This window comes from Hypanus sabinus, chromosome 19, assembly GCF_030144855.1.
Source record: "Hypanus sabinus isolate sHypSab1 chromosome 19, sHypSab1.hap1, whole genome shotgun sequence".
Classification (NCBI taxonomy): Eukaryota; Metazoa; Chordata; class Chondrichthyes; order Myliobatiformes; family Dasyatidae; genus Hypanus; species Hypanus sabinus.
This window is the reverse complement of record NC_082724.1, coordinates 2,086,656-2,105,826: the sequence shown is the minus strand read 5'-3', so window position 1 is coordinate 2,105,826 and position 19,171 is coordinate 2,086,656. Positions and strand designations below refer to the sequence as shown.

The 19,171-nt window shown below is 56.8% G+C and overlaps 1 protein-coding gene across 5 annotated transcripts in view; it reads left to right on the top strand.

Moving 5' to 3' along the window:
* The window catches only part of lamb2l (laminin, beta 2-like), a 235,382-nt gene that overhangs the window by 200,780 nt on the left and 15,431 nt on the right, over positions 1-19,171 (top strand). For all 5 annotated transcript variants that reach the window (XM_059943876.1, XM_059943875.1, XM_059943878.1 and 2 more), the window contains 5 exons: positions 367-605; positions 1,520-1,723; positions 2,401-2,545; positions 10,450-10,657; positions 13,955-14,096. In XM_059943876.1, the coding sequence (XP_059799859.1) occupies positions 367-605; positions 1,520-1,723; positions 2,401-2,545; positions 10,450-10,657; positions 13,955-14,096 (938 nt within the window). The remainder of the gene's footprint in view (positions 1-366; positions 606-1,519; positions 1,724-2,400; positions 2,546-10,449; positions 10,658-13,954; positions 14,097-19,171) is intronic.

The window sequence follows — 19,171 nt, the reverse complement described above, 5'->3', positions numbered from 1 at the left end:
AACATCCTTTCCACATCCACTCTAACGAGGTCTTTCAGTATTCGATGGTTTCAATGAGATAGCCCTTCATTTTCCTGAAATCCAGTGAGTGCAGACCCAGAGGATCAAACGCGCCCTGTATGTTAACCCTTTCATTCCCAGGATCGTTCTCACGAACCTCCTGTGGACCCTCTCTAACGATACAGCCTTCCGTCCCAGGAAAAATAATGCACTCCATCAAATCCTTGCTGTTCCTCCAGCCCCTTCCCTTTTTCCAGACGGAAAGAAGCTGTTCCTGAATGGTTGAGTGTGTGTCTACATGTTCCTGTACGGCTCCCGGATGTTTGTAATGAGATGGTAGTAATGTCTCGTGCCTGCTGTTTGCAGAGCTGTACGACGCCATCCAGGCCTCCTACCAGGCGTCCCGCGAGGCAGACCAACGGGTGAATAGGACAGTCCGGGGCAGAGGCAGCCTGCTGGAGGACTCAGCGAAGACAAACGCGCAGGTGGAGAGCCTGCTCCAGCAGGAGAGCAACTTCAGAAAGGCCATGGGAGCTCAGGACAAGCTGCTGAAGGATCTATCGATGGCGGCCAAGGACCTGTCAGTGGACAGCATCAATGAGAAGGTCAGAGACTGTCCAGTCCCCACTCAGCGACAGTGTAATCCACCAATCAGGGAAGTGTGTGTGTGTGTGTGTGTGTGTGTGTGTCTGACTGTCAGTGGACAGCATCAATGAGAAGGTCAGAGACTGTCCAGTCCCCACTCAGCGACAGTGTAATCCACCAATCAGGGAAGTGTGTGTGTGTGTGTGTGTGTGTGTGTGTCTGTGTGTCTGTGTGTGTGTGTGTGTGTGTCTGTGTGTGTGTACCTGTGTGTTTGTTTGTGTGTGTGTGTGTGTCTGACTGTCAGTGTGTGTGTGTGTGTGTGTGTGTGTGTGTCTGACTGTGTGTCTGACTGTCAGTGGACAGCATCAATGAGAAGGTCAGAGACTGTCCAGTCCCCACTCAGCGACAGTGTAATCCACCAATCAGGGAAGTGTGTGTGTGTGTGTGTGTCTGACTGTCATTGTGTGTGTGTGTGTGTGTGTGTGTGTGTGTGTGTGTGTGTGTCTGACTGTCATTGTGTGTGTGTGTATCTGTGTGTGTGTGTGTCTCTCTGTTTCTGTGCCACATCTGACAATGAAGAGTCTGTACACAGCTCTCCATTTTTCTTTCAACCATGTGCCTGTATCAAAGAGTCTTTTAAATGCTCCAAATGTACCTGCCTCTGTCACCAGCAGCCCCGGCAGAACGTCAGCCACCACTACTCCTTGTGTAAAAAAACTTCACTTTGATATCCCACTTATATTTTCCTCCAATCACCTAAACGTTTTACCCCTTCGTATTAGCCATTTCCACCCTGTGAAAAGGACTCTGATCTAAGCCAATATATCAACAACACTCCAGGGGGAGGGGAAAACCCTCTGGGGGGGGGTGAAATTCCCAGCAGGGGGGGTATCTATCTTTCTACCTGCTACCACACATCTGTCACCTGCTCCAGGTATGTGGATCATCCGCTAGCATGACGTGCTCCTCAGACCCCTGCGGAGGCGCCAACTGTCGGAATGACTGGGGCGACCCATTGTGCGGAGGCCCAGGCTGTGGCGGAGTCCTGACCTGGGCTCAAGAGGCACTGCGGAGATCAGACAACACCAGCCAGGCTCTACGGAGCCAAGAGCGTCAGCACAGCACCCTCGCGCAAGAGGTAGGAGAGGGGCAGGGAGGAGGGAGACAGTGGGGAGGGAGGCAGCTGTGGGAGAGGTGGTGAACGGAGGGAGGGGAATGGAGAGGTGGAGGAGGGGAGGGAGGGGGAGGGAGAGATGGAGGGGAGGGAGGGGGAGAAGAGGGAGCAGGGGAGGGAGGGGAATGGAGAGGTGGAGGAGGGGAGGGAGGGGGAGGGAGAGATGGAGGGGAGGGAGGGGGAGAAGAGGGAGCAGGGGAGGGAGGGGAATGGAGAGGTGGAGGAGGGGAGGGAGGGGAATGGAGAGGTGGAGGAGGGGAGGGAGGGGAATGGAGAGGTGGAGGAGGGGAGGGAGAGGGGAGGAGAGGGTGGAGGGAGGGGGAGAAGAGATGGAGGGGAGGGAGGGGAATGCAGAGGTGGAGGGGGAGGGAGAGATGAAGGGAGGGAGGGGAGGAGAGGTGGTGAGGAGAGGAGAGAGGAAAGGGGAGATGAGCAAGGAGAGACTGGACAGGAAGTAGAGCAGCAAAGAGGAGTGAAGGAAATGGGGGAGTGCCGAGGGAAGGGCAAGAGTTGAGGAGGAAAGAGGACTCTCAGGATTCTGTTTCCAGACTGGGTGAGGGTGGGGGGGATGCTGCTGAGTTTCTGGGTGGGGCTGCGGGGACCTGGGCTTCGGCTCACAGCATCGGTGACGTTTCCCGTAGATCGAGGAGGCTCAGCAACGGGCGGAAAAGGCCAAGACTCGAGCCACAGAGGCACTGGCCAACGCCACGGCTGCAAAGCGGCTCATCGGCAGCACCGTGACAGACCTTCACCGGTTCATCAAGACCGTCAAAGATTTTCTCAATGGTCAGCTCACTGTCAAACAACGTGGAACTGTTAGTGCACAGAGTGAGGCTCCCCCCACACCGTCCCATCACACACTCCCCCCACACCGTCCCATCACACACTCCCCCCACACTGTCCCATCACACACTCCCGGGGTCAGACACTAGGTGGCGCTCCCCCCACACCGTCCCATCACACACTCCCGGGGTCAGACACTAGGTGGCGCTCCCCCCACACCGTCCCATCACACACTCCCCCCACACCGTCCCATCACACACTCCCTCCATACTGTCCCATCACACACTCCCCCCACACCGTCCCATCACACACTCCCCCCACACCGTCCCATCACACACTCCCCCCACACCGTCCCATCACACACTCCCCCCACACCGTCCCATCACACACTCCCCCCACACCGTCCCATCACACACTCCCCCCACACCGTCCCATCACACACTCCCGGGGTCAGACACAGAGTGAGGCTCCCCCCACACCGTCCCATCACACACTCCCGGGGTCAGACACAGAGTGAGGCTCCCCCCACACCGTCCCATCACACACTCCCGGGGTCAGACACAGAGTGAGGCTCCCCCCACACCATCCCATCACACACTCCCCCCACACCGTCCCATCACACTCTCCCCCCACACCGTCCCATCACACACTCCCCCCACACCGTCCCATCACACACTCCCTCCACACCGTCCCATCACACACTCCCTCCACACCGTCCCATCACACACTCCCTCCACACCGTCCCATCACACACTCCCCCCACACCGTCCCATCACACTCTCCCTCCACACCGTCCCATCACACACTCCCAGGGTCAGACACAGAGTGAATCTCCCCCCACACCGTCCCATCACACACTCCCTCCACACCGTCCCATCACACACTCCCTCCACACCGTCCCATCACACACTCCCCCCACACCGTCCCATCACACACTCCCCCCACACCGTCCCATCACACTCTCCCCCCACACCGTCCCATCACACACTCCCCCCACGCCGTCCCATCACACACTCCCCCCACACCGTCCCATCACACTCTCCCTCCACACCGTCCCATCACACACTCCCCCCACACCGTCCCATCACACACTCCCCCCACACCGTCCCATCACACTCTCCCTCCACACCGTCCCATCACACACTCCCCCCACACCGTCCCATCACACACTCCCTCCACACCGTCCCATCACACACTCCCCCCACACCGTCCCATCACACCGTCCCATCACACACTCCCCCCACACCGTCCCATCACACACTCCCCCCACACCGTCCCATCACACACTCCCTCCATACTGTCCCATCACACACTCCCCCCACACCGTCCCATCACACACTCCCCCCACACCGTCCCATCACACACTCCCCCCACACCGTCCCATCACACACTCCCCCCACACCGTCCCATCACACACTCCCTCCATACTGTCCCATCACACACTCCCCCCACACCGTCCCATCACACACTCCCCCCACACCGTCCCATCACACACTCCCCCCACACCGTCCCATCACACACTCCCCCCACACCGTCCCATCACACACTCCCCCCACACCGTCCCATCACACACTCCCCCCACACCGTCCCATCACACACTCCCGGGGTCAGACACAGAGTGAGGCTCCCCCCACACCGTCCCATCACACACTCCCGGGGTCAGACACAGAGTGAGGCTCCCCCCACACCGTCCCATCACACACTCCCGGGGTCAGACACAGAGTGAGGCTCCCCCCACACCATCCCATCACACACTCCCCCCACACCGTCCCATCACACTCTCCCCCCACACCGTCCCATCACACACTCCCCCCACACCGTCCCATCACACACTCCCTCCACACCGTCCCATCACACACTCCCTCCACACCGTCCCATCACACACTCCCTCCACACCGTCCCATCACACACTCCCCCCACACCGTCCCATCACACTCTCCCTCCACACCGTCCCATCACACACTCCCAGGGTCAGACACAGAGTGAATCTCCCCCCACACCGTCCCATCACACACTCCCTCCACACCGTCCCATCACACACTCCCTCCACACCGTCCCATCACACACTCCCCCCACACCGTCCCATCACACACTCCCCCCACACCGTCCCATCACACTCTCCCCCCACACCGTCCCATCACACACTCCCCCCACGCCGTCCCATCACACACTCCCCCCACACCGTCCCATCACACTCTCCCTCCACACCGTCCCATCACACACTCCCCCCACACCGTCCCATCACACACTCCCCCCACACCGTCCCATCACACTCTCCCTCCACACCGTCCCATCACACACTCCCCCCACACCGTCCCATCACACACTCCCTCCACACCGTCCCATCACACACTCCCCCCACACCGTCCCATCACACCGTCCCATCACACACTCCCCCCACACCGTCCCATCACACACTGCCTCCACACCGTCCCATCACACACTCCCCCCACACCGTCCCATCACACACTCCCGGGGTCAGACACAGAGTGAATCTCCCTCCACACCGTCCCATCACACACTCCCCCCACACCGTCCCATCACACACTGCCTCCACACCGTCCCATCACACACTCCCCCCACACCGTCCCATCACACACTGCCTCCACACCGTCCCATCACACACTCCCCCCACACCGTCCCATCACACACTGCCTCCACACCGTCCCATCACACACTCCCCCCACACCGTCCCATCACACACTCCCGGGGTCAGACACAGAGTGAATCTCCCTCCACACCGTCCCATCACACACTCCCGGGGTCAGACACAGAGTGAATCTCCCTCCACACCGTCCCATCACACACTCCCGGGGTCAGACACAGAGTGAATCTCCCGCCACACCGTCCCATCACACACTCCCCCCACACCGTCCCATCACACACTCCCCCCACACCGTCCCATCACACACTCCCCCCACACCGTCCCATCACACACTCCCTCCACACCGTCCCATCACACACTCCCTCCACACCGTCCCATCACACACTCCCTCCACACCGTCCCATCACAAACTCCCTCCACACCGTCCCATCACACACTCCCTCCACACCGTCCCATCACACACTCCCTCCACACCGTCCCATCACACACTCCCTCCACACCGTCCCATCACACACTCCCTCCACACCGTCCCATCACACACTCCCAGGGTCAGACACAGAGTGAGACTCCCCCCACACCGTCCCATCACACACTCCCGGGGTCAGACACAGAGTGAGGCTCCCCCCACACCGTCCCATTACACACTCCCAGGGTCAGACACAGAGTGAATCTCCCTCCACACCATCCCATCACACACTCCCCCCACACCGTCCCATCACACACTCCCGGGGTCAGACACAGAGTGAATCTCCTTCCACACCGTCCCATCACACACTCCCCCCACACCGTCCCATCACACACTCCCTCCACACCGTCCCATCACACACTCCCGGGGTCAGACACAGAGTGAGGCTCCCCCCACACCGTCCCATCACACACTCCCGGGGTCAGGCACAGAGTGAGGCTCCCCCCACACCGTCCCATCACACACTCCCTCCACACCGTCCCATCACACACTCCCGGGGTCAGACACAGAGTGAGACTCCCTCCACACCGTCCCATCACACACTCCCTCCACACCGTCCCATCACACACTCCCGGGGTCAGACAGAGTGAGGCTCCCCCCACACCGTCCCATCACACACTCCCCCCACACCGTCCCATCACACACTCCCTCCACACCATCCCATCACACACTCCCGGGGTCAGACACAGAGTGAGGCTCCCCCCACACCGTCCCATCACACACTCCCGGGGTCAGACACAGAGTGAGGCTCCCCCCACACCGTCCCATCACACACTCCCCCCACACCGTCCCATCACACACTCCCGGGGTCAGACATAGAGTGAATCTCCCTCCATACCATCCCATCACACACTCCCAGGGTCAGACACAGAGTGAGGCTCCCCCACACCGTCCCATCACACACTCCCGGGGTCAGACACAGAGTGAGGCTCCCCCCACACCGTCCCATCACACACTCCCAGGGTCAGACACAGAGTGAGGCTCCCCCCACCGTCCCATCACACACTCCCGGGGTCAGACACAGAGTGAGGCTCCCCCCACACCGTCCCATCACACACTCCCGGGGTCAGACACACAGTGAATCTCCCCCCACACCGTCCCATCACACACTCCCGGAATCAGGCACTAGGTGGCGCTCCCTCCACACCGTCCCATCACACACTCCCTCCACACCGTCCCATCACACACTCTCGAGGTCAGACACAGAGTGAGACTCCCTCCACACCGTCCCATCACACACTCCCAGGGTCAGACACAGAGTGAGGCTCCCCCCACACCATCCCATCACACACTCCCGGGGTCAGACAGAGTGAGACTCCCCCCACACCGTCCCATCACACACTCCCGGGGTCAGACAGAGTGAAACTCCCTCCACACCGTCCCATCACACACTCCCAGGGTCAGACACAGAGTGAGACTCCCCCCACACCGTCCCATCACACACTCCCGGGGTCAGACAGAGTGAGACTCCCCCCACACCGTCCCATCACACACTCCCGGGGTCAGACACAGAGTGAATCTCCCCCCACACCGTCCCATCACACACTCCCTCCACACCGTCCCATCACAGACTCCCGGGGTCAGAGACAGAGTGAGGCTCCCCCCACACCGTCCCATCACAGACTCCCGGGGTCAGAGACAGAGTGAGGCTCCCCCCACACCGTCCCATCACACACTCCCAGGGTCAGACACAGAGTGAGACTCCCCCCACACCGTCCCATCACACACTCCCGGGGTCAGACACAGAGTGAATCTCCCCCCACACCGTCCCATCACACACTCCCGGGGTCAGACACAGAGTGAGACTCCCTCCACACCATCCCATCACACACTCCCAGGGTCAGACACAGAGTGAATCTCCCTCCACACCGTCCCATCACACACTCCCGGGGTCAGACACAGAGTGAGGCTCCCCCCACACCGTCCCATCACACACTCCCGGGGTCAGACACAGAGTGAGGCTCCCCCCACACCGTCCCATCACACACTCCCGGGGTCAGACACAGACTGAGTCTCCCTCCACACCGTCCCATCACACATCCCGGGGTCAGACACAGACTGAGTCTCCCTCCACACCGTCCCATCACACACTCCCGGGGTCAGACACAGAGTGAGACTCCCCCCACACCGTCCCATCACACACTCCCAGGGTCAGACACAGAGTGAGACTCCCTCCACACCGTCCCATCACACACTCCCAGGGTCAGACACAGAGTGAGACTCCCCCCACACCGTCCCATCACACACTCCCAGGGTCAGACACAGAGTGAGACTCCCCCCACACCGTCCCATCACACACTCCCAGGGTCAGACACAGAGTGAATCTCCCTCCACACCGTCCCATCACACACTCCCAGGGTCAGACACAGAGTGAGACTCCCTCCACACCGTCCCATCACACACTCCCAGGGTCAGACACAGAGTGAGGCTCCCCCCACACCGTCCCATCACACACTCCCGGGGTCAGACACAGAGTGAAGCTCCCCCCACACCGTCCCATCACACACTCCTGGGGTCAGACACAGAGTGAGGCTCCCTCCACACTGTCCCATCACACACTCCCAGGGTCAGACACAGAGTGAGGCTCCCCCCACACCGTCCCATCACACACTCCCAGGGTCAGACACAGAGTGAGACTCCCCCCACACCGTCCCATCACACACTCCCAGGGTCAGACACAGAGTGAGGCTCCCCCCACACCGTCCCATCACACACTCCCGGGGTCAGACACAGAGTGAGACTCCCTCCACACCGTCCCATCACACACTCCCAGGGTCAGACACAGAGTGAGACTCCCTCCACACCGTCCCATCACACACTCCCAGGGTCAGACACAGAGTGAATCTCCCTCCACACCGTCCCATCACACACTCCCGGGGTCAGACACAGAGTGAGACTCCCTCCACACCGTCCCATCACACACTCCCGGGGTCAGACACAGAGTGAGGCTCCCCCCACACTGTCCCATCACACACTCCCGGGCTCAGACAGAGTGAAACTCCCTCCACACCATCCCATCACACACTCCCGGGGTCAGACACAGAGTGAGGCTCCCCCCACACCGTCCCATCACACACTCCCAGGGTCAGACACAGAGTGAAACTCCCCCCACACCGTCCCATCACACACTCCCGGGGTCAGACACAGAGTGAATCTCCTTCCACACCGTCCCATCACACACTCCCGGGGTCAGACACAGAGTGAATCTCCCCCCACACCATCCCATCTCACACTCCCGGGGTCAGACACAGAGTGAGGCTCCCCCCACATCGTCCCATCACACACACCCGGGGTCAGACACAGAGTGAAACTCCCTCCACACCGTTCCATCACACACTCCCGGGGTCAGACACAGAGTGAGGCTCCCCCCACACCGTCCCATCACACACTCCCAGGGTCAGACACAGAGTGAAACTCCCCCCACACCATCCCATCACACACTCCCGGGGTCAGACACAGAGTGAATCTCCTTCCACACCGTCCCATCACACACTCCCAGGGTCAGACACAGAGTGAGACTCCCCCCACACCGTCCCATCACACACTCCCAGGGTCAGACACAGAGTGAGACTCCCCCCACACCATCCCATCACACACTCCCAGGGTCAGACACAGAGTGAGACTCCCTCCACACCGTCCCATCACACACTCCCAGGGTCAGACACAGAGTGAAACACCCTCCACACCGTCCCATCACACACTCCCAGGGTCAGACACAAAGTGAAACACCCTCCACACTGTCCCATCACACACTTCCGGGGTCAGACACAGAGTGAATCTCCCTCCACACCGTCCCATCACACACTCCCGGGGTCAGACACAGAGTGAATCTCCCTCCACACCGTCCCATCACACACTCCCTCCACACTGTCTCATCACACACACCCGGGGTCAGACACAGAGTGAAGCTCCCTCCACACCGTCCCATCACACACTCCCGGGGTCAGACACAGAGTGAATCTCCCTCCACACCGTCCCATCACACACTCCCGGGGTCAGACACAGAGTGAATCTCCCTCCACACCGTCCCATCACACACTCCCAGGGTCAGACACAGAGTGAATCTCCTTCCACACCATCCCATCACACACTCCCGGGGTCAGACACAGAGTGAATCTCCCTCCACACCGTCCCATCACACACTCCCGGGGTCAGACATAGAGTGAATCTCCCTCCACACCGTCCCATCACACACTCCCAGGGTCAGACACAGAGTGAATGTCCCTCCACACCGTCCCATCACACACTCCCGGGGTCAGACACAGAGTGAATCTCCCTCCACACTGTCCCATCACACACTCCCAGGGTCAGACACAGAGTGAAACTCCCTCCACACCGTCCCATCACACACTCCCGGGGTCAGACATAGAGTGAATCTCCCTCCACACCGTCCCATCACACACTCCCAGGGTCAGACACAGAGTGAATGTCCCTCCACACCGTCCCATCACACACTCCCGGGGTCAGACACAGAGTGAATCTCCCTCCACACTGTCCCATCACACACTCCCGGGGTCAGACACAGAGTGAATCTCCCTCCACACTGTCCCATCACACACTCCCCCCACACCGTCCCATCACACACTCCCGGGGTCAGACACAGAGTGAAACTCCACACTGTCTTATCACAGACTCCTGGGGGGTGGGTGCAGCAGTGGTGTCTGATCACTGACGGAGTGGGTACTGGTTGTGTTTGGGTGCTGCAGAGTGGGAGGGCAGTGCCAGTGGTGTCTGATCACTGACGGAGTGGGTACTGGTTGTGTTTGGGTGCTGCAGAGGGGGAGGGCAGTGCCAGTGTGTCTGATCACTCACGGCTGGAGGTCGGTTATGTTTCAGAGGAGGGCGCAGACCCCGGGAGCATTGAATTGGTGGCCAACATGGTGTTGAGTATCTCCATACCAGTCACCCGACTCGACCTCCAGAAGTTGGTGCAGAAGATCAGAGACACGTTGGGAACAGTGATGGACGTGGATGCCATTCTCAATAGCACCATGAAGAGCCTCCAGGTGGCCCAGAAGCTCAACAAGCGGGCAGCAAAAGTGAAGTTAGTGCAGCGGAGCAAACAGGGAATGGAGGGCGTGGTGAGGTGGAGCAGCGAGTGTGGAATGGAGTGTGAGGGATGTTATGGTTGGGAGGAGGGAAAGAGAAAAGAGGAGAATATGAAGGGGGTTAAGGAGAACAGGAGTGACCCCCTCCCAATCCCACAACTCCCTCAACTAGCTCCCGTCCCGATCCCTCAACTCCCTCCCCTACAAAGCCCTCAACTCCCTCTCCTCCCAATCTTTCAGCTACTCCCCTTCCAAACCCTCAGCTCCCTCCCATCCCAATACCTCAACCTCCTCCTTCCCAGTCCCTCACTTTCTCCTTCCCAATCCGTCAACTCCTCCTCTGTCAATCCCTCAACTTCCTTTTACTCATTCAGTTCATTCCCTCCACTGTCCAAACCAATAATTTCTCACCTCCCAATCCCTCACTCCCTCCCCTCCCAACTGCTCAACTCCCTTGTCAATCCCTCAACTCCTTCCCTCCAAAAACCTCAACTCCCTCTCAATCCCTCAACTCCCCTTCTCAAAACCTCAATTCCCTATCCCTCAATTCTCTCTGCTCTCAATCCATTAACTCCTTCCCAATCCATCAACTCTCTCTGTTCCAATCCCTCAACTCCCTCCCTCCAAATCCCTCAGCTCCCTCCCAATCCCTCAACTTTATCCCTCCCAATCCATCAACTCCCTGCCAATCCCTCAACTCCCTCCCTCCTAATCCCTCAACTCTCTGCGTCCAATCCCTCAACACCCTCCCAATACCCCAGCTCTCTCCCAATCCCTTGACTCAAACCCTACCCAACTCTCAACTCCTCCACTCCTAATCCCTCAACATACCTTGAACTCCCTCCTTCCCAATCACTCAAATGCCTTCCCTCCTAATCCTCAAATCCACCCCCTCCTGATTCAATTTCCCCATTCCAGTCCTTCTACTCTTAACTTGCGAGTCTCTCAACTCCCTCCCAACACCTCAATTCTTGCCTTCCTTATCCCTCAACTCAATCCCTCCACTCCTCCCCTCCCAATTTCTCAACTCCCTCTGCTCTCAATCCCTAAACACCACCCCTCATGATTCCTGAACTGCCTCCCCTCCACCTCCCTCAAATCCTCACCTCACAAACCCTCATCTCCCTCATCTCCAATTCCTCCCTTCCAAATCCCTTAACAATTCCCTTTCCAATCCCTCAGCTCCCTTCCAATCCCTTAACAATTCCCTTTCCAATCCCTCAGCTCCCTTCCAATTCCTTAACAATTCCCTTTCCAATCCCTCAGCTCCCTTCCAATCCCTTAACAATTCCCTTTCCAATCCCTCAGCTCCCTTCCAATTCCTTAACAATTCCCTTTCCAATCCCTCAGCTCCCTTCCAATCCCTTAACAATTCCCTTTCCAATCCCTCAGCTCCCTTCCAATCCCTTAACAATTCCCTTTCCAATCCCTCAGCTCCCTTCCAATCCCTTAACAATTCCCTTTCCAATCCCTCAGCTCCCTTCCAATCCCTTAACAATTCCCTTTCCAATCCCTCAGCTCCCTTCCAATCCCTTAACAATTCCCTTTCCAATCCCTCAGCTCCCTTCCAATCCCTTAACAATTCCCTTTCCAATCCCTCAGCTCCCTTCCAATCCCTTAACAATTCCCTTTCCAATCCCTCAGCTCCCTTCCAATCCCTTAATTCCCTTCTGTCATAATCCCTCAGCTCCACCCCCTCCCAATCCATCAGCATCACACAATCCCTCAATGCCACTCCACCCAATCTCTCAAAACCCTCCCCACAATCCCTTAATTCCTCCAGTCCCAATCCCTCAACTTCCTCAACTACCTCCCCTCCCAATCCTTTAACTCTTCCCCTCTGAATCCTTTAACTCCTGCCTTCCAAGTCCCTTAATTCCTCTCCTCCCAATCCCCCAAATTCCTCCCCTCTTTCTTTCCGAATCCCTTAACTCCCTCACCTCCCTCCCCACCAAACCCCACGATACCTATATCCTAATCCCTCAACTCTCTCTATCACAATCCATCAACACATTCCCTCAACTCCAACAAAGCCACTCTTTGAACTCCTTTCCTCTGAATCTTCAACTACCTCGCAATCACTCCTTCCTTCCCAATCCTTCAATTCCTCTCCTCTCGATCTCTCAGCTACCTCCTTCCCAATCCCCGAAATCCACCCCCTGATCCCTCAACTCCCTCATCTGTGCATTCTACAACATCCTGCCCCCCAATCCCTCAACTCCTGCCCAACCCATCAACAGCTCTCCACCTCCCACTCAGGATCCAGTGTCTGTGCTGTTAGTCGTTACCAGGGATTCTGATCGTGAGTGCGTGTGAATCAGTGTGTGTACGTCTGTGTGCCTGTGTTTGTGTGTGAGTGTGTGCACATGTTAGTGTGTGTGTCTGTTTGTGAGAGTGTGTCTGTGTCTGTGTGTGTGTGTGATTGTATGTGAATGTGTGTCTGAGTTGGAGTGTGTGTATGTGTCTGTGTGTGAGAGAGTGTTTGTGTCTGTGTCTGAGTGTGATGGGTGTGTGTGTGTGCGATGGGTGTAAGTGTATGATGGGTGTGTGTGTGTGATCGTGTGATGGGTGTGTGTGTGTGTGTGAGTTTGTGGTGGGTGAAGTGTATGATGGCTGTGTGTGTGTGTGTGTATCTGTGTGTGTGATCGTGTGTGTGAGTGTGTGATGGGTGTAAGTGTATGATGGGTGTGTGAGTGTGTGATGGGTGTAAGTGTATGATGGCTGTGTGTGTGTGAGTGTGTGATGGGTGTAAGTGTATGATGGCTGTGTGTGTGTGAGTGTGTGATGGGTGTAAGTGTATGATGGGTGTGTAAGTGTATGATGGCTGTGTGTGTGTGTGTGTATCTGTGTGTGTGATCGTGTGTGTGAGTGTGTGATGGGTGTAAGTGTATGATGGGTGTGTAAGTGTATGATGGCTGTGTGTGTGTGTATCTGTGTGTGTGATCGTGTGTGTGAGTGTGTGATGGGTGTAAGTGTATGATGGGTGTGTGTGTGCGTGTGATGGGTGTGTGTGTGTGTGATGGGTGTGTGTGCGTGTGATGGGTGTGTGTGTGCGTGTGATGGGTGTGTGTGTGTGTGTGATGGGTGTGTGTGTGTGTGATGGGTGTAAGTGTATGATGGGTGTGTGTGTGCGTGTGATGGGTGTGTGTGCGTGTGATGGGTGTGTGTGTGCGTGTGATGGGTGTGTGTGTGCGTGTGATGGGTGTGTGTGTGTGTGATGGGTGTGTGTGTGTGTGATGGGTGTAGGGTACTCTGACAGTGTCCCAGCAGATTCTGATCTTGGTCTTTTACAGGAAACGAGCCATGGGTGTCCAAGGTAAGGTGCACCAGGCGTCCGCCAAAATCAACGCTGCAAAAGCCAAACTAAATGTAGCTGAGAAGTCACTGGAAGCAGCAATAAACAGTTCCGCCAGTTTGGAAGAGTCAGTCCAGAAGGTACTTGCTTCCTGATCCTTGGTTTCTCAATGCCGGTGGCGTTTTGCTGTGAGAGATTTAAAATATTCATTATATTTGTCAAAAGCACTTTGAACCATTGAAATATATAGTGAAATGAATCATCTGCATCAGTGACCAGCACAAGGATGTGCTGGGGGCAGCCCGCAAGTGTGACCCTGCTTCCAGCAGCAACGGGGCACACTCACGGCACGCTAACGCTAACCGGTACATCTTTGGACTGAGGAAGGAACCTGGAAACCTGGAGCACCCAGTTGTGGGGAGAACATAACAACTCCGTCCAGACAGCAGAGGGAATCGATCCCCAAGCGATTACACTGACCGCTACACATCATGCCACCTCAGCTATTCCAATGATACAGAAATAAACAGGCTGGGGATGCTGAGAGCAAGTACCACATTACTGAGGGTGCACAGGCTTCTCTGTCCCTGGTCTGCGGTCAAACGCGACACTGGCCCACATGGCTGTGGCTGTCCACTCCCTCCCCAACAGTCACACTGACATGTCTGTCCACTCCCTCCCTACAGTCACTGGCCCACATGGCTGTGGCTGGGCTGAATCGTTCAGTCTGTGGTAGCCAGGAAAGGCTGCCCTTCCCCTAGACAATCGGTAGACGAATTCCCAACTCCTGCTGGGACCCAACTGGGGCAGCTCGCACTCTCCAGTGTCTTCTCACTGACTGCTCTACCAGCCAGGATTTACTTTTATTTGTTAACAGATACGACACAGAACTGGCCCGTTTCAACCCTTCCAGCCACACCGCCAAATTTACCCCCAGCCTAATCACAGGTCAATGAGAATGACCAATTAATTTACTAACCAATACACCGACATTCCCACACTGACATGTCTTTCCACACCCTCCCTACAGTCACACTGATGTGTCTGTCCACTCCCTCCCCTACAGTCACACTGATGTGTCTGTCCACTACCTCCCTACAGTCACACTGACGTGTCTGTCCACTACCTCCCCTACAGTCACATTGACGTGTCTGTCCACTCCCTTCCTACAGTCACACTGACATGTCTGTCCACTACCTCCCCTACAGTCACATTGATGTGTCTGTCCACTCCCTCCCTACAGTCACACTGACGTGTCTGTCCACTCCCTTCCTACAGTCACACTGACATGTCTGTCCACTACCTCCCCTACAGTCACACTGATGTGTCTGTCCACTCCCTCCCTACAGTCACACTGACGTGTCTGTCCACTCCCTCCCTACAGTCACACTGACTTGTCTGTCCGCTCTCTCCCTCCCTACAGTCACACTGACGTGTCTGTCCACTACCTCCCCTACAGTCACACTGACGTGTCTGTCCACTACCTCCCCTACAGTCACACTGATGTGTCTGTCCACTCCCTTCCTACAGTCACACTGACCCACACTGACGTGTCTGTCCACTCCCTTCCTACAGTCACACTGACGTGTCTGTCCACTCCCTTCCTACAGTCACACTGACATGTCTGTCCACTACCTCCCTACAGTCACACTGACGTGTCTGTCCACTCCCTCCCTACAGTCACACTGACGTGTCTGTCCACTCCCTCCCTACAGTCACACTGACTTGTCTGTCCGCTCTCTCCCTCCCTACAGTCACACTGACGTGTCTGTCCACTACCTCCCCTACAGTCACACTGACGTGTCTGTCCACTACCTCCCCTACAGTCACACTGATGTGTCTGTCCACTCCCTTCCTACAGTCACACTGACCCACACTGACGTGTCTGTCCACTCCCTTCCTACAGTCACACTGACGTGTCTGTCCACTCCCTTCCTACAGTCACACTGACATGTCTGTCCACTACCTCCCTACAGTCACACTGACGTGTCTGTCCACTCCCTTCCTACAGTCACACTGACATGTCTGTCCAATCCCTCCCCTACAGTCACACTGACTTGTCTGTCCAATCACTCCCCTACAGTCACACTGACGTGTCTGTCCACTACCTCCCCTACAGTCACACTGACGTGTCTGTCCAATCCCACCCCTACAGTCACACTGACGTGTCTGTCCACTCCCTCCCTACAGTCACACTGACGTGTCTGTCCACTACCTCCCCTACAGTCACACTGACGTGTCTGTACAATCCCTCCCCTACAGTCACACTGACGTGTCTGTCCACTCCCTCCCTACAGTCACACTGATGTGTCTGTCCAATCCCTCCCCTACAGTCACACTGACGTGTCTGTCCACTCCCTCCCCTACAGTCACACTGACGTGTCTGTCCACTCCCTCCCCTGCAGTCACACTGACATGTCTGTCCACTACCTCCCCTACAGTCACACTGACGTGTCTGTCCACTACCTCCCCTACAGTCACACTGACATGTCTGTCCACTACCTCCCCTACAGTCACACTGACGTGTCTGTCCACTACCTCCCCTACAGTCACACTGACATGTCTGTCCACTACCTCCCCTACAGTCACACTGACGTGTCTGTCCAATCCCTCCCCTACAGTCACACTGACGTGTCTGTCCACTCCCTCCCATACAGCCACACTGACTTGTCTGTCCACTCCCTCCCCTACAGTCACACTGACCCACACTGACGTGTCTGTCTACTCCCTCCCTACAGTCACAATGACCCACCCTGACATCTGTCCACTCCCTCCCCTACAGTCACACTGACATGTCTGTCCACTCCCTCTCTACAGTCACACTGACGTGTCTGTCTACTCCCTCCCTACAGTCACAATGACCCACCCTGACATCTGTCCACTCCCTCCCCTACAGTCACACTGACATGTCTGTCCACTCCCTCCCTACAGTCACACTGACGTGTCTGTCTACTCCCTCCCTACAGTCACAATGACCCACCCTGACATCTGTCCACTCCCTCCCCTACAGTCACACTGACATGTCTGTCCACTCCCTCCCTACAGTCACACTGACGTGTCTGTCCACTCCCTCCCCTACAGTCACACTGACGTATCTGTCCACTCCCTCCCCTACAGTCACACTGATGTGTCTGTCCACTCCCTTCCTACAGTCACACTGACGTGCCTGTCCACTCCCTCCCTACTGTCACACTAACGTGCCTGTCCACTCTCTCCCTCCCTACAGTCACACTGACCCACACTGACGTGTCTGTCCACTCCCTTCCTACAGTCACACTGACGTGTCTGTCCACTCCCTCCCCTACAGTCACACTGACGTGCCTGTCCACTCCCTCCCTACAGTCACACTAACGTGCCTGTCCACTCTCTCCCTCCCCTACGGTCACACTGACGTGTCTGTCCACTCCCTCGCTACAGTCACACTGACCCACACTGACGTGTCAGTCTACTCCCTCCCCTACAGTCATACTGACGTGTCTGTCCACTCCCTACAGTCACACTGACATGTCTGTCCACTCCCTCCCCTACAGTCACACTGACTTGTCTGTCCACTCCCTCCCCTACAGTCACACTGACTTGTCTGTCCACTCCCTCCCCTACAGTCACACTGACATGTCTGTCCACTCCCTCCCCTACAGTCACACTGACTTGTCTGTCCACTCCCTCCCCTACAGTCACACTGACATGTCTGTCCACTCCCTCCCCTACAGTCACACTGACTTGTCTGTCCACTCCCTTCCTACAGTCACACTGGCGTGTCTGTCCATTCCCTCCCTACAGTCACACTGACCTGCACTGACATCTGTCTACTCCCTCCCCTACAGTCACACTGACGGGTCTGTCCACTCCTTCCCTACAGTCACACTGACGTGCCTGTCCTCTCCCTCCCTCCCTACAGTCACACTGACCCACACTGACGTGTCTATCCACTCCCTCTCCTACAGTCACACTGACTTGTCTGTCCACTCCCTCCCTACAGTCACACTGATGTGCCTGTCCGCTCTCTCCCTCCCTACAGTCACATTGACCCACACTGACGTGTCTATCCACTCCCTCTCCTACAGTCACACTGACCCACACTGACGTGTCTATCCACTCCCTCTCCTACAGTCACACTGACCCACACTGACGTGTCTATCCACTCCCTCTCCTACAGTCACACCTACTTGTCTGTCCACTCCCTCCCCTACAGTCACACTGACGTGCTTGTCCACTCCCTCCCTACAGTCACACTGACCCACACTGACGTGTCTGTCTACTCCCTTCCTACAGTCACACTGACGTGTCTGTCCACTCCCTCCCCTACAGTCACACTGACCCACACTGACGTGTCTGTCCACTCCCTCCCCAACAGTCACACTGACATGTCTGTCCACTCCCTCCCTACAGTCACACTGACATGTCTGTCCACTCCCTCCCCAACAGTCACACTGACATGTCTGTCCACTCCCTCCCCTACAGTCACACTGACCCACACTGATGTGTCTGTCCACTCCCTCCCTACAGTCACACTGACCCACACTGACGTGTCTGTCCACTCCCTCCCCTACAGTCACACTGACCCACACTGACTTGTCTGTCCACTCCCTACCCTACAGTCACACTGACGTGCCTGTCCACTCCCTTCCTACAGTCACACTGACGTGCCTGTCCACTCCCTCCCTCCCTACAGTCACACTGACCTGCACTGACATCTGTCTACTCCCTCCCCTACAGTCACACTGACAGGTCTGTCCACTCCTTCCCTACAGTCATACTGACGTGCCTGTCCACTCCCTCCCTCCCTACAGTCACACTGACCCACACTGACGTGTCTATCCACTCCCTCTCCTACAGTCACACTGACTTGTCTGTCCACTCCCTCCCTACAGTCACACTAACGTGCCTGTCCGCTCTCTCCCTCCCTACAGTCACACTGACCCACCCTGACATGTCTGTCCACTCCCTCCCTACAGTCACACTGACGTGTCTGTCCACTCTCCCTACAGTCACACTGACCCACGCTGACGTGTCTGATTCTCACTGATTTTCTTTGAGGCAAACGATTGATTTCACTTCATGTTTCGATGCCCACATGAGTTAAGCTTCTTTTCTGCTCAGGGGTATTGGTTCCCCCACAGGTTAGGGGCAACCTGCAGCCCCTCCACTATATCGTTGCTAAGTAGATTTGTTATTGTCACTGGGAATTGGAAAGGTGTGATATAGCATCAGACGA